Genomic DNA, 16,459 nt, shown 5'->3' with positions numbered 1-16,459 from the left:
CATGTATGAAGGATGTTTAATTTTAAGTCTGGCTATTGTGTCACTTATGTTGTGTAGGAGGGAAAGAAATGGAACAAATGGCATTGAACTATTAAGCACATAAAACACGAGGTCAATAAATGGTGTATTAAACTGCTGATGACAGTTACATGATATTTGTTCCTTTGTTTTTCTTCTGGTTCCGTTTAGTCATTCATTTAACAGTACAACCATTGAAACGGCAGCTCTTTAGTGCTGATTGGATTGTTTTTGAGTTTGTAATCTCAGCCTTTGGCTCAAGTTGTTCAACATTCCTTTGGATATTTCAAACGGGTGCATGCACTGCACACACACACACACACACACACACACACACACACACACACACACACACACACACACACACACACACACACACACACACACACACACTCTGACAAAAACCTACTCCCCTTCAGAGAAAACTCATGAACTCGCCAATTACTGGTTAATGGTTAAAACAACACACCGGAAGTTGTATAATTTATCATAAGGATGCAGGGTTGTCCGGAAATGTGGAGCATCTTTTCTGTGGGAGCAGTCAAAGCCGATTCTTTGTATAACTTTGCATAATTTAAATCCTGAAGGCCCCACTGGAAGAGAATCCAAATGAAAGTTGCAAGCCTTTGAAGAAAGCCCTGGAAAACTGGATCAAACTAGCAATTAGGCAGTTCGGTCCAACTGCAATGCAAAAACAAAAAGGACGGCATGTACGCATTGGAGGGAAATAATCCTTTGGGTTGTTTTTTCTCTTTCCACCACTCCTGTTTCTTAAGAGAGCGGTTGTTTGAAGGAAAACACACTTTGCTGCAGGTCAGTTTGTTTTTTGAGCCAGGGTTCTTTCCTCTGCTCCATAATAAACTGTCTCAGGGTCAAACAAGGTCAAAACCAGAGGAACCTGACTAATGTCTACTAAGCCTAATAGAAGTTAACTAAAGCTCTTTAGGAAGGATACCACATTTCCCTAAGGCTCAGGTTAGTATAACAGCAAATACAATTCTATTATCCCCTCCTAATTGTATTCTTGGTAAGGCAGTAATTCAATCAAATCAACACTATGGATAACACCAAGGCAGCAGAAATATAACATTGCTCTTGTGCTACGAAAATACAGAAACATTGTTATTGTTACTCCAGTGGCAGTGGAGTGTGGATTTGATTGAATTCCACTCTTGGTTATGGATGTGTGTGAGGGGGATAGGAAAGGGAGAAGGAGAGAAATGTCACCCTACCTCCAGGATTACTGTGCAGATTAGCTTGACACACTGGATTACCGAGTCTTGACTCCCCAATATCGTCACCCCTCGCTCAGTAGAGTTGGGCAGCAAATCTCCTGCCACCTGTATCTGTGCTCCGGTGCTCTGCCAATGACAGCAGTTTAAAGAAAGGATTACACCGATTCAGAAAGACATGGCATTCTAATAATCACACTGACATGGGTCCACCTCTGTGGTTTGTTGACCTAATAAATATGAAAGCTTAGCACTAAACATTGGGTGGTCATGGATGGATGGAAAGACCTGCATACAAATTGTAGTGATCTGCAAAGAAAATCAGCTTGCAGTAAAATCAAATAACAGAGCAACTCTATGAGAACAATCAGAGGACATAATGCATCCTGACCACAGGATATCGTGTAAGGTTGCGATAGAAGCTTGGTGCCCTTGAAATAAACACAAACCAGACATGAAACAGACTGGCATATAGTCGCCTCGAGGGCTGATCAGGGAAGGAACTAGCTAACTCCCCAATCTACAGTCAAGTGAAATGGCTGCCTTTTTCTAACTGTTAAGGGTCTTGTTTCTTGCCTTGATCGCCCTGTTGCAATGCAGGAAATGTTTTACTTTTAGTGTATTTGAGGTTTAAAAAGGCTTCTGAAGTTTCTAATTTCCACTGACATTTCAGAATTGATTTTCCCTTACGAAAAAAGGTATAAACCCCTAGAAAAATGTCCATTAATTATAATCCACATAATAATTCACATTTCCTGTTGTTGCAGGATTATTTTCCTGCTGCAGCAAACTGGCTCAAATGAAGATCCTACTTCTGCAGCTGTTCTGTATTAGTCTATCACCTCTCTAATCTCCTTGATCTTTGCCCCTCCCTTGCCGATGAGGGAGCCACACTGGCTGGCTGGGATGACCAGTCGTAGGGTCACTGGGGGCTTGTTGCTGATGGTGCCGTTGGCCACCAGTGTGGTGAGGTCCTGGGGAGAGGGAGAGAAAGAGGGGGAAAAGATAGGGAGGGACGGAGGAAGGGGGAGAGAGAAAGATGAATGATAAATCACTGATAATCTCCAAAAAACCCACTTACGACTTTGATTGAATGGGGCCCTTAAGTGGCCCTGTAAAGGTAAAGCCTTGGCCTCAGTCATCACCATTTCTTATTTTCCTTCAGTTCAGTGTGGGTAATCTCTCTCTCTCTCTCTCTCTCTCTCTCTCTCTCTCTCGCTCTCTCTCTCGCTCTCTCTCTCGCTCTCTCCCTCTCCTCTCCTCTCCTCTCCTCTCCTCTCCTCTCCTCTCCTCTCCTCTCCTCTCCTCTCCTCTCCTCTCCTCTCCTCTCCTCTCCCACCCCCCACCCCCCAGCAGAATGGAAAACACACCACATGTATTTCAAACAGAATGCATTAGCAAGTCGGTGTGCAATAATATTAATTTCACAGACTTTACAGAGGTGCCCTCGAGGGGATTTGAGAAAAAAAAACATTTATTTCTCCAACAGTTCTTGTGGGCCTACTTTTTCAATTTAAAACCCATGTATCTATCTAATGCGGCTATGACACTTGGTTTTCACTCAGTGTCTATATTAAGTGAGGCGGATGGATAAGGCCGCAATGCTGGTGTGTCGTCTCATTAGAGCTCTGGGCATCATCTCCCAGATTTGATCTAAAAATATGCATCATATTATAACAACTGTGAACGGCCCGATCCTTCTGCACTCACCAAACTCAGTGAGCGACATTTCAAAAGCAAATTGGTGGAAATAAGTCCGGGGGTTACAAGAAGCTGCTGTCACACAAAGAGGCGCTGCACTTAATCCCCCGTGTATGCTGTGGTTAGGACAATAAGACATCAATGGAGAATGACTAACCTGCTGCAAATAAATGCTCTATTTCCTTTCTTAGGAGCTGAACTGTAGTCCTTTGTGATTAGAGAACCGTTCTACTCAAGTAGGCCTTTCTCTTTACCTGTGCTCATATAATGACTGGATAAAATATATTTAATTGACCGCCTTAATGATTAAATCATCATGATCAAGTTAACGACGAGAGTAGATAGTAGAGAACAATATAACTTCTTTACCCATTGGCCAAAAAGATTTGAGATGTTATTTTTGTCTTTTTATCCTTTAATTAAAGATGTCAGACACATAACACTCAGGCATGGTGAGAGACATGCCGCTGTAGGTCAGCCAACAGGTTGCCATGACAACTCAGGAGTTTCGGCTGACAGTAGGGTTGGAAAGAGGTGAGAGCTTAAAATCTTTAATGAATGCCGTTCCGCGCGCTCCCAGCCAGCGTTTGTTAAGGCACCGTTGGCCCGACTATGGAGTAACTGCAGGTAGACCAACCGAAATGTTCCTGAATCTACCATGATAATTAGTTTGCTGATGGATAAATATTAACAATAAGGTTGTAAACACAAACCTCATCTGCATGTTAACATATTATCAACTGTTCTTTCATCAATGGACCTGAGCACTGATGCATGTTCTCCCTCAATACAATATACTGTCAATAAAAGTCATGGAGACACTTGTCTTGTCTGTTCCTCTCCTGTTGTCTGAGTTGTTCTGAGCTGTTGCCAATGTGAAGCTCTATTGAATAAGTCATGCTGCATAAAAGGCCCAGTGCAAGTTACACTTCACACTGCAGTATTATAATGAGAAACTAAAAGGCTCTTGCACCAAGAGCAGCAAAAGTCTAACTGGTATCCAACATCAAATTAATCAGCAGTAGAAGCCAACCTGGGAGGAAACCTTGCTATTAAATGTGACTAATGATTTTCCACGATATCTTCAATTTGCATGATGAACTGTACAGTATAAATAAAAACATATTACCGAATTGGAAACCAGGAAATTATACAGTACCAGTCAAAAGTTTGGACACACCTACTCATTCAAGGGTTTTTCTTTATTTTGACTATTTTCTACATTGTAGAATAATAGTGAAGACATGAAAACTATGAAATAACACATATGGAATCATGTAGTAACCAAAGAAGTGTTAAATAAATCAAAATATATTTTAGATTTTAGATTTTAGATTCTTCAAAGTAGCCACTCTTTGCCTTGATGACAGCTTTGCACACTCTTGGCATTCTCTCAACCAGCTTCACCTGGAATCATTTTCCAACAGTCTTGAAGGAGTTCCCACATATGCTGAGCACTTGTTGGATGCTTTTCCTTCACTCTGCGGTCCAACTCATCCCAAACAATCTCAAATGGCTTGAGGTTGGGTGATTGTGGAGGTCAGGTCATCTGATGCAGCACCCCATCACTCTCCTTCTTGGTCAAATAGCCCTTACACAGCCTGGAGGTGTGTTGGGTCATTGTCTTGTTGAAAAACAAATGATAGTCCCACTAAGCACAAACCAGATAGGGTGGCGTACCGCTGCAGAATGCTGTGGTAGCTATGCTGGTTAAGTGTGCCTTTAATTCTAAATAAACCACAAACAGTGTCACCAGCAAAGCACCCCCACACCATCACACCTCCTCCTCCATGCTTCATGGTGGGAACTACACATGCGGAGATCATCCGTTCACCTACTCTGCGTCTCACAAAGACACGGCGGTTGGAACCAAAAATCTCAAATTTGGACTAATCAGACCAAAGGACAGATTTCCACCGGTCTAATGTCCATTGCTCGTGTTTCTTGGCCCAAGAAAGTCTCTTCTTCTTATTGGTGTCCGTTAAAAATGGTTTCTTTGCAGCAATTCGACCATGAAGACATGATTCACGCAGTCTGCTCTGAACAGTTGATTTTGCGATGTGTCTTTTTGCTTGAACTCAGTGAAGCATTTATTTGGGCTGCAATCTGAGGAGCAGTTAACTCTAATGAACGTATACTCCGCAGCAGAGGTAACTCTGGGTCTTCCTGTCCTGTGGCAGTCCTCATGAGAGCCAGTTTTCTCATTAAGCATGATGGTTTCTGTGACTGTACTTGAAGAAACTTTCAAAGTTCTTGAAATTTTCCGGATAGACTGACCTTCATATCTTAAAGTAATGATGGACTGTTGTTTCTCTTTGCTTATTTGAGCTGTTCTTGCCATAATATGGACTTGGTCTTTTACCAAATAGGGCTATCTTCTATATACCACCTCTACCTTGAAATACAGTCTACAAATTAACTTTTAACAAGGTACACCTGTTAATTGAAATGCATTCCAGGTGACTACCTCATGAAACTGGTTAAGAGAATGCCAAGAGTGTGCAAAGCTGTGATCAAGGCAAAGTTTTACTGGTCAGGGAAGTTATGGCTTTGTCCCAACAACATTTGTACATTTTAGCAGACACTCTTATCCAGAGCAACTTACAGTAGCAAATGCATACATTTCATAATTTTTTTTTTCTGTACTGGTCCCCCGTGGGAATTGAACCCACAACCCTGGTGTTGCAAACACCATGCTCTACCAACTGAGCCACACAGGACCAAAGGGTGGCTACTTTGAAGAATCTCAAATATCAAATATACACTGCTCAAAAACATAAAGGGAACACTTAAGCAACACAATGTAACTCCAAGTCAATCACACTTCTGTGAAATCAAACTGTCCACTTAGGAAGCAACACTGATTGACAATAAATTTCACATGCTGTTGTGCAAATGGAATAGACAACAGGTGGAAATGATAGGCAATTAGCAAGACACCCCCAATAAAGGAGTGGTTCTGCAGGTGGGGACCACAGACCACTTCTCAGTTCCTATGCTTCCTGGCTGATGTTTTGGTCACTTTTGAATGCTTGTGGTGCTTTCACTCTAGTGGTAGCATGAGACGGAGTCTACAACCCACACAAGTGGCTCAGGTAGTGCAGCTCATCCAGGATGGCACATCAATGCGAGCTGTGGCAAGAAGGTTTGCTGTGTCTGTCAGCGTAGTGTCCAGAGCATGGAGGCGCTACCAGGAGACAGGCCAGTACATCAGGAGATGTGGAGGAGGCCGTAGGAGGGCAACAACCCAGCAGCAGGACCGCTACCTCTGCCTTTGTGCAAGGAGGAGCAGGAGGAGCACTGCCAGAGCCCTGCAAAATGACCTCCAGCAGGCCACAAATGTGCATGTGTCTGCTCAAACGGTCAGAAACAGACTCCATGAGGGTGGTATGAGGGCCCGACGTCCACAGGTGGGGGTTGTGCTTACAGCCCAACACCGTGCAGGACGTTTGGCATTTGCCAGAGAACACCAAGATTGGCAAATTCGCCACTGGCACCCTGTGCTCTTCACAGATGAAAGCAGGTTCACACTGAGCACGTGACAGACGTGACAGAGTCTGGAGACGCCGTGGAAAACGTTCTGCTGCCTGCACCATCCTCCAGCATGACCGGTTTGGCGGTGGGTCAGTCATGGTGTGGGGTGGCATTTCTTTGGGGGGCCGCACAGCCCTCCATGTGCTCGCCAGAGGTAGCCTGACTGCCATTAGGTACCGAGATGAGATCCTCAGACCCCTTGTGAGACCATATGCTGGTGCGGTTGGCCCTGGGTTCCTCCTAATGCAAGACAATGCTAGACCTCATGTGGCTGGAGTGTGTCAGCAGTTCCTGCAAGAGGAAGGCATTGATGCTATGGACTGGGCCGCCCGTTCACCAGACCTGAATCCAATTGAGCACATCTTGGACATCATGTCTCGCTCCATCCACCAATGCCACGTTGCACCACAGACTGTCCAGGAGTTGGCGGATGCTTTAGTCCAGGTCTGGGAGGAGATCCCTCAGGAGACTCATCAGGAGCATGCCCAGGCGTTGTAGGGAGGTCATACAGGCACGTGGAGGCCACACACACTACTGAGCCTCATTTTGACTTGTTTTAAGGACATTACATCAAAGTTGGATCAGCCTGTAGTTTGGTTTTCCACTTTAATTTTGAGTGTGACTCCAAATCCAGACCTCCATGGGTTGATAAATTGGATTTCCATTGATTATTTTTGTGTGATTTTGTTGTCAGCACATTCAACTATGTAAAGAAAAAAGTATTTAATAAGATTATTTTTTCATTCAGATCTAGGATGTGTTGTTTAAGTGTTCCCTTTATTTTTTTTTAGCAGTATATTTTGATTTGTTTAACACTTTTTTGGTTACTACATTATTCCATATGTACTGTTTCATAGTTTTGATGTCTTCACTGTTATTCTGCAATGTAGAAAATAGTCAAAATAGGGAAACAGTGATTGTGTTGTCTTACCTCTTCCAGTTTGTATGTGATCATGATGAATGCCCTGAAGACACAGTCTGTAGAGCCAGTGATGGTGATGATCCTCTCTGGACATGATCCCTCTGAAATGTTCACTCGTGCACTGCTCTGTAGGGAGACAGACCAAGAACCAGGGTCCAGCTTTATTGACATTCTATTAGAAGAGGGAAAAGGATGAGAGCAGAGCACATGTTGGGTGGATAAAGTGAATAGGGCCACATACAAGAGTGTAGTAAGGTAAGGAGGACAGAATGGGATTAGCATGAGTAAGGAAGTAAAGTAAATGGAAGAGAAAAATGTGTAAGGTGAAAAGAGGCACAGGGATGAAGGACAAAAATAAAAGGTCAGATTTAGCAAACTCCAGACCAGTAAATACACCCTGTCCTACAGATAACTAACAATAAATAGCTGGATCATCATACAGGGAATTGACCTCGCTGTAATTTAACCCCAGGCTGGTACTCTGATCCCTCCATCCAATGCCATTTCATTTATCTCCAGAGCCCTGGGGAATGGAGAGTGGGCACGTGTGTAGTTTAGGTATGATGGTGCTTTAACCTCTATGATGTTTATTACAGTCATCCCACTGAGTCATTCTGACAATGTGGAGACAGAGAGGGCCTGGGGAGGAAGCCAAAGAGCCTCACATAGGGGGAACTAATTAAAGGCCTGTTTGACTTACTGATGGACTGGGTGGACGGATAACTAGCATGGATGACTGGTTCACTGGCAGACAAATCCAGTGGCTGTATAGGGCTACATGCTCCTTCAGTCTAACTGCCTATGTTTATCATTCTGCTTCATAAAATAAAATCTAATAGCTTTGCATCAGGAGTCAGAGTAATTTGAACCAACACAATAGCAATCTAATTACTTTTTGTGCAGAATGAATCAAGCGCCATCGGATCAACTGCACCCTTGAGGCTTATGAGGGAGAAATAAGAGAGAGACATAAAGGGAGAGGGGTAGGCAGAGATACAAAAAACTGGACTGAAAATGGGAGAGAGGGAAAGAGAGACCTAGAATAAAAAAAGAGACAGGGAGAAAGAGAGCTTGACACCGAGGCAGATTTTTTTTTATTTAACTAGGCAAGTCAGTTAAGAACAAATTCTTATTTACAATGACAGCCTACTGGGGAACAGGGGCTGAACGACAGATTTTTTTCCTTGGCAGCTCGGGGATTTGATCCAGCAACCTTTCGGTTACTGGCCCAACGCTATAACCGTTAGGCTACTTGCCACCACTAAAATGGAGAAGAAGATATGGAAGGAGAGAGTGTGAAAAAAGAGCAGAGTGGCCAATGGGCAGGTCAGACTATAAGGCTGTTCTGTATGCTATCCCAGTCAACCTTCTCAAACATCCAGAGAGGGTTTGGGGTTAATATTAATGGAACTCTACACCACGCATTGCAAACAATATTAGACACTGTCTCACCGTTTGATTATGTTATTCCTTGAACTATAACCTTTTTTTGTGATGGTACACTTCTGTACTACACAATAACTGGAAAATAAAAATTTCAGATAAATAATGCATATTGACGTAGATACCAGATGTGATATTGATAGCTTTGGAGCTAGATGATATACATTTATTTAATCAATCAATGACAGGCTTTACTGTGGATGCATTATGGTAATGTCGAGTACTCGTACACATATGATGGACAGTGTTAATAGATAGGAAGCTGGTAACATACCTCCTCCCGTATTCTTTTCACCGTCTCTCCTTTCTGGGAAAGAGGAAGATGAAAGACAACTTTGAAGTGAGGTGTGTGGTTTGTTTAAAAAGTACTGGCCTCTCAGTGTGTCCTCAACTTGCAGATGGAAATCTGCCTGCACTTCCAATCCCTATTAAACTGATACCTTACTTCACGTTGACTGTATTTCCCCTGCATTGAATAGTAATCTAAGCTGTCATGGAATAGAAAAGTAGAGTCCTCTTTCAGTCTGAGATGTTTAGCACAAAGCCACTGACATACAGTATTCTCATCACATCCTAAATGTATAAAATATAGTAAATACAGTAAAAACTTAAATCTGCCCCTTTTTGTTCACATCTATATCTACTCTTCTATTATCGACTAATGTCTGTCCTGTCCTTGTGAGATCCTTTCTGTGTGACCAGCGGCCAGCTAGCCAGCCAGCCAGTCAGTCACTCCACCCAGGCTCAGGAGTAAAATTAAGTCACACCTCTGTCATACCTCCTCTGCCAGCTTTCGATTGCCACTCCATCTGTCACTTTTATATTGGCCTCAGCCCATCATTTGCTCTTCCTGCTTCTAAACGATTCTACCAACTACAGCCATGACATTGACAACCGGATGTTTTCTAATACAAACGCACCCATACTATTTTGGGTACTCAGCCACACTGTTATTTCATACTAAATAGAATGCTAGTGTGTCATTTGGGATACTAGAGAGGATGTTGGTCTGAAGCCTAGCCGAGAGATAGAGATGAGGAGGGAGAATGGAGTTATTAACACACGTGCTTTGGATGGAGAGCCTGGTAACCGCCACACACAGCCTTTCTCACCCTCCCACTTCTTCTCCATATCTATTTATCCCCTTTTTTCTCTCTTTTCTCTCTCCCTCTCTCTTTCTCATCCCCTCTTTTTCGCAATCTCTCATCCCCTCTGTGTCGGTTTCCCCTCTCGTTCCTTCACTCTCTCTTTCCCCATATTTCTTTATCCCTCTCCTCCTGCATTCTCTCCCTCTTTCTCTCTTAGCCTGTGTTCTATTACAAGGCTGCAGGGCTAGTGGGAGCCAGAGAAGGGGTAGAGAGCACTCTACACGCCCTCCTAGAAGACACTAAACTGATCACAAGGGTCTGACAGTAATATGCCTTTTGGAGCTCAGTTTCAACCGGAGGTTTGCAGTCAATGCACTAATGTTTCTGTTTGATGGATTACCGTACTGCATTAGGGAATGGAGAAGGTTTTAAGTGGGTTGGTATAAAGCAATTACATTTGCAACGGGGAAATACAGTTAGCAAAGTGTGTCAGGAGGCCTTAGGTTTGTTTTGCTTCTACAATAGAATGGAAAGATATTGACTGCTTGGGAAAATCAATCCACATTGATTGGCTTATGAATACTTACAAAATGGCATGGTTTCAAGTGTCTATTTTTAATACAGGATAATTCCCATATCTTTTGTTATAGTACAATTTATAGTACAAAATTAATACAACTCTAGAAATAGTCTTCATTGATCTGAAAATAGGCATCCCTTGTGATAACAGCATATCTCAAGGATCAAAAAAGCCCTTCTGAATACTGTATCTCTTCAGAAAATAGTTATAAATAACATAAATGATAGAAGAAAAAGATAAGCCTTCTCACCTTGCCTATGATACTGCCAACCTCCTAAAAAGCCCAGGAGAAAAAAATACAAAATTCATAAATTAAAGAAATACAAGATTTATTGAAATATTTAAACATAGACTCCTTTAAACATACCATAATGACCTCTTTATGTGCTAAATCAACATAAATATCTTAAACAAATCTCTCATTTGTATTATTTAAATTCTACAGACCAAGCAGAGCAGGGACACGAGTCAATAGGAAAATCATATTACATACTGTAATTACATCCTAATACCTTAACTAATCCCTTACAGATAATTCCTATATGGCTACAGTTCTTCCAACAACTATTCTTATATATTTCCAGATATTCCCATTCACTTAAACCGTCACCTCATACGTACCTTGCCGTGCATGAGCAGTCGGAGTGTGAGGGTCACACCCAGGCCCCCGTCTCCAAAGTCCTGCTCACAGTTCATAGTAATGTGGGAGTTGCACACAGGGAGACGCATGAACGAGGCTCATCCAATGGTCACGCTGTCAGACGAAGGCTGCTGCTCCCTCTTCCTCTTTCTCTCTCTCTTCTCTGTCCCTCCAGAGTCCTACAAAGTAAAGAAATTTCAATATGTCAGATTTGATACCTGATACACTCTTACTGATCTTACTGATTTGTTGTGTTGTTTTACCTCTACATTTTAATGATGTGATATGAATTAGAATGTCACTTTGCAATAAGAAGTCAATGGAGAAAATATCAGGTTTGCATGACAAGGCATTCCTAAGGCAGAGCCACCATCACATCTCAATCTCATAATACAGGATGCTTGAAAAATAATCTAAATTCAAGTACAGGGTTAGGGAAGTGCAGGGTTGGTTATAATATACATAGCTGGCTGCTACACCAGTAGCAAACTAAGTGAACAGTCCCAAAGAACAAATGAAGAACTGTGAAATCACATGCTGGTGATTTTGATAAATCACTGTTTATCGAGTTATTCTCCAGAGTCATTCACTCAATGCCATTCCAGCCCCAGCCAATTCAGGAAGTAGTAAAAAAATACAATTGTAAATGGAAAATTGCCAATGTTTTTACCATGGGTATTTTCAAGTGATGTACTAAATTGCATTCATTTCCTGAAATGAATTGGAATCGACCCCAACTGTCACATTATATGCACTGCAGTCCACATAATAACTCACAGACACACACATTAGTCCCAGCCCTCTACACTAACACTAATAATGATACGTCTAATTTGCATGATGCTCTTTGAGATACTCAGAGCAGTCCAGCTGACGATGGAGTCCTTACATGTGGATTGTGTTCTGCACTTGTCCCTTGTAGAGTGACTCACGTGTCCCATCCTCCCTGTCTGGTCAAGGCCACTTGTTTTAATAGAAACGCCAAGTGCATTCCACCTAGCCTACAATACCCCAGTATGTTGCTGTCTGTCCTGGTGTTGGAGCCATCACTGAGAAACACGATCGCTCCCTCTGACTTCCAGCAGGTGCCTCCTTATTTATTAGCCAGCCTCTTCATATCCCTTTATAAATTTGTCAAACTGTGTTAGGGCGGCATGTGGATGTAAATGTGTTCATGTTGTTTTTGTGCAGGCACGTTGGGGTATGTCATATGTGTGGAGGTCATGTTTAATCAAAGGGAGTCTGCTTTTTGACGAGGTGCTATTCCTGATACGTCCATTCTAGGCAGGTTTATTGTCTTCACTCAACAGCCAGTGCTGCTAGCTATCTGTTTATTTATGTACTGTATGCATGCAGAGGCTTAAACCTAACATGCCATTCCTCTCTGACTATCATATGGTAGCTTGGCTACTGCTTGCCTACGCCTGTGGTGTCCTGTTCATGACCATTGCAATGCTGGTCTGTCAGAATCAGCCAGAGAGCAAAGTAGAGTGCCAGTGATAAGGTCTAGAAAAAACTTTTGCTTTAAAGAGACAGATTGACTTTGGGGTTTTAGGCTGGGTTTCTGTATAAGCACTTCGTGACAACTGCTGATGTGAAAAAGGCTTTATAAATACATTTGATTGATTGACTTGATAAAATTATATAGGCTATGTGGTAAACCGCGGGGTGTTGGGTTGAGCGTGCAGAGATTGACACAGAGACAAGGAGGTTTTAGTCCGCAAAAACAACTTTACTAAGACAGAAAATAAACATAACAAAGAAAATCACTGAGGTTTGGCTCGGTCCTTCTTCTCTACTGTGGCTTGGTGTCGGTCTCTCCCACGATGTGCCACTGTGCTCCTTTTATTTGGCCTCCACGGCTGGTTGGCACTTTCCCCTAATTACCTCCACCTAGAGCTGTCCGTGTCGGGGTGCCCAGCTCCCGTATTCCCAGCAGAGGGAGCCAACGTCGCCTCACGTACCTCCCCTCTATTACCATCCCCCGGGGTAGACCTCCTGGGATACCACAGCTAATTTACTACTATGTATTCATGCCTCATGAGGGATGTGTGAAACTTACTCCTCAGCTTGAGGTGTCCCCAATTGCGCCAGTGAATAGCTAGCTTTTTGCACTGCGCCGACTGGTAAGATGCTTCAGGAGGGTGGTCACGTGTGCTAGCAAGGCAGAGGTTCCGAGTTTGTGCCAGGTATGGGCCGAAACGGGAGGAAGAGGTACTCGCTAAGCAAGCATTGTGACGTCCTTTACAATTATCTGTTGTTACACAAAATTGTGGCCAGAGGATGCTTTCTACAGATAAACAGAAAAACAATAATTAATTCTCTTATCTTTGAAAGAGAAGAGACACAGTTTACCTTTGCGTGCATTCTGGATCATGCCCCGAAACACATGTGATTATCATGGCACATACATTTACGTAACGGCACGTTAACTTCATTACGCTGTACGGCACGGTGGAAATGTTAGCACTTTATTGCATTAGGAGTTAATGGGTGGAAGGATCATTATGTGCTGCTCTCTGGACTGGTAACAGGGCATGTACTCTGTGTCTGCAAGGTGAGGGGACAGTGTGGTGAGCCTCTGAACTAACCCATTCCAAAAATCCGAAGCACCAGCGTTCCAGAATGAACAGAGCCCCTCTGTTCTAAATTACAACTCAAATCTACTCAGAACTAAGGGCAGGGGTAATAGTGAGGTACCAGACTGCACTGCAGGGTGAGGACAGGGCGGAGGCAGGGTGGAGAGCAGCTAAGGCAGATACACAAAGTCCTGTTTACAATTGGTTAAATTCTAATGAATTACTTGGGTACATCTTAATATTCACAAAAAAAGTTTTTAAAGTCATTTTGCGAAACACATTCTAAGAACCCCAAAATACATTTTACTGTCCACTTCGTTATTACACTAACTAAATCACAAAATTACACAAAGTTTTACTGCGGACCCCCTAGTCCTGCTCAACATGCCTCAGATAGCCCCCTTGATAGCCCCCACACATGCGGAGACCGCACCTAGCTTATTTGGTGCCTCCAGAGATGCAACCTCTCTCATCGTCACACAATGCCTAGGTTTACCCCCACTGTACTCGCACCCTACCATACCCTTGTCTGTACACTATGCTACTGTACACTAATCTATCCTACGACCCCCAAAAATCTGCTCCTTTTATTCTCTGTTCCCAAAGCACTAGATGACCAGTTCTTATAGCCTTTAGCAGTACCGTCATACTACTCCTCGTCTGTTCCTCTGGTATGTAGAGGGTAATCCAGGCCCTGCAACCCCCAGCATCACTCCCATTCCCCAGGCGCTCTCATTTGTTGACTTCTGCCACCGTAAAAGCCTTGGGTTCATGCATGTTAACATCAGAAGCCTTCTCCCTAAGTTTGCTTTATTCACTGCTTTAGCACACTCCGCCAACCCTGATGTCCTAGCCGTGTCTGAATCCTGGCTTAGGAAGGCCACCAAAAATTCTGAAATTTCCATCCTCAATTACAATATTTTCCGTCAAGACGGAACTGCAATCTACTGTAGAGAGAGCCTGCAGAGTTCTGTCATACTATCCAAGTCTATGCCCAAACAGTTCGAGCTTCTACTTTTAAAGATCAATCTCTCCAGAAATAAGTCCCTCACTGTTGCCGCTTGTAATAGACCCCCCTCAGCTCACAGCTGTGCCCTGGACACCATATGTGAATTGATTGCCCCCCATCTATCGTCAGAGTTCGTACTGATAGGTGACCTAAATTGGGACATGCTTAACACACCGGCCGTCCTACAATCTAAGCTAAATGCCCTCAATCTCACACAAATTATCAAGGAACCTACCAGGTACAACCCCAAATCCGTAAACATAGGCACCCTCATAGATATCATCCTGACCAACTTGCCCTCTAAATACACCTCTGCTGTTTTCAACCAGGATCTCAGTGATCACTGCATCATTGCCTGCGTCCATTATGGGTCCTCGGTCAAACGACCACCCCTCATCACTGTCAAACGCTCCCCAAAACATTTCTGCGAGCAGGCCTTTCTAATCGACCTGGCCTGTGTATCCTGGAAGGATATTGACCTCATCCCGTCAGTAGAGGATGCCTGGTTGTTCTTTAAAAGTGCTTTCTTCACCATCTTAACTTCTTGCGGATCATTGGGATGCTCCGTCCCACCTGGCCAACATCCGGTGAAATTGCAGAGCGCAAAATTCAAATTACGAAAATCATAATATTAAACATTTATGAAAATACAAGTGTTATACATCAGTTAAAAGCTTAACTTCTTGTTAATCCAGCCGCTTTGTCAATTTTCAAAAAGCCCTTACAGCGAAAGCACACCATACGATTACCTGAGGACAGCGCCCCGCACACTAAAGCTACATACATTTCCAACCAAGCAGAGGATTCACGAAAGTCAGAAATAGCGATAAAATAAATCACTTACCTTTGAAGATCTTCATCTGATTGCAATCACAAGAGTCCCAGCTACATAACAAATGGTCCTTTTGTTCGATAAAGTCCTTCTTTATATCCCAAAAAAGTCAGTTTCATTGGCACGCTTGACTCAGCAATCCACCGGTTTCCCTCGTTCAAAATGCATAGAAATGAATCCCGTAAGTTACCAATAAACTTCTTCCAAACATATCAAATAATGTTCCTAATCAATCCTCAGGTACCCTAATATGTATATAAATGCTAAAATTTAAGACGGAGATAACAAATAACAAATGCGCACTCTCATCCACGCGCGTCACAACACTACAGCCAAACTGGGAGCCAATATGTAAAAAAAACATAAAATTTAAGACGGAGAATACCGGAGACCAGTACTGGAGATAAATAACGAAGTGCGCACCGGCACGCGCAACAAACACTACAGCCAAAATGTTAGAAAAACTACAATTTCTAGCTCATTTAAAAAAAAACAAGCCTTAAAGTCTTTCTAAAGACTGTTGACATCTAGTGGAAGCCCTAGGAACTGCAGTCTGGGAGGTATTCCTTTTATATTCCCATTCCTAGCCATTGTAATCAGCGGTGAGCTGAAAAAAAACAACTTTTGGATGGATTGTCCTCGGGTTTTCGGGTTTTCGCCATATCAGTTTTGTTATACTCACAGACATTATTTTAAAAGTTTTGGAAACGTTAGCGTGTTTTCTATGCAATACTACCAATTATATGCTTATCCTAGATTCTGGGTCTGAGTAACAGGCAGTTTACTTTGGGCACCTCGTTCATCCAAACTTCCGAATACTGCCCCCTAGCCGGAAGAAGTTAAATAAGCATCCCCCTTTAAAGAATGTTGAACTAAGAACA

The 16,459-nt window shown here is 42.9% G+C and overlaps 1 protein-coding gene across 3 annotated transcripts in view; it reads right to left on the bottom strand.

The window, feature by feature from the left end:
- LOC115166311 (poly(rC)-binding protein 4) overlaps positions 1 to 16,459 on the bottom strand; it is a 67,799-nt gene that overhangs the window by 9,921 nt on the left and 41,419 nt on the right. For 2 of the 3 annotated variants that reach the window (XM_029720213.1, XM_029720214.1), the window contains exons 2-7: positions 11,140 to 11,337; positions 10,769 to 10,792; positions 9,125 to 9,157; positions 7,417 to 7,533; positions 2,093 to 2,224; positions 1,251 to 1,379 (exon numbers count right to left, since the gene is read on the bottom strand). In XM_029720213.1, the coding sequence (XP_029576073.1) occupies positions 1,251 to 1,379; positions 2,093 to 2,224; positions 7,417 to 7,533; positions 9,125 to 9,157; positions 10,769 to 10,792; positions 11,140 to 11,247 (543 nt within the window). In that variant the 5' untranslated portion in view covers positions 11,248 to 11,337. Of the gene's footprint in view, positions 1 to 1,250; positions 1,380 to 2,092; positions 2,225 to 7,416; positions 7,534 to 8,299; positions 8,373 to 9,124; positions 9,158 to 10,768; positions 10,793 to 11,139; positions 11,338 to 16,459 lie in introns of those variants that run through there. The other variant, XM_029720215.1, reaches the window with a different exon arrangement.

This window comes from Salmo trutta, chromosome 28 (assembly GCF_901001165.1).
Source record: "Salmo trutta chromosome 28, fSalTru1.1, whole genome shotgun sequence".
NCBI lineage: Eukaryota > Metazoa > Chordata > Actinopteri > Salmoniformes > Salmonidae > Salmo > Salmo trutta.
The sequence above is the reverse complement of the archived record's forward strand: the minus strand, read 5'-3'. Positions and strand labels throughout refer to the sequence as shown.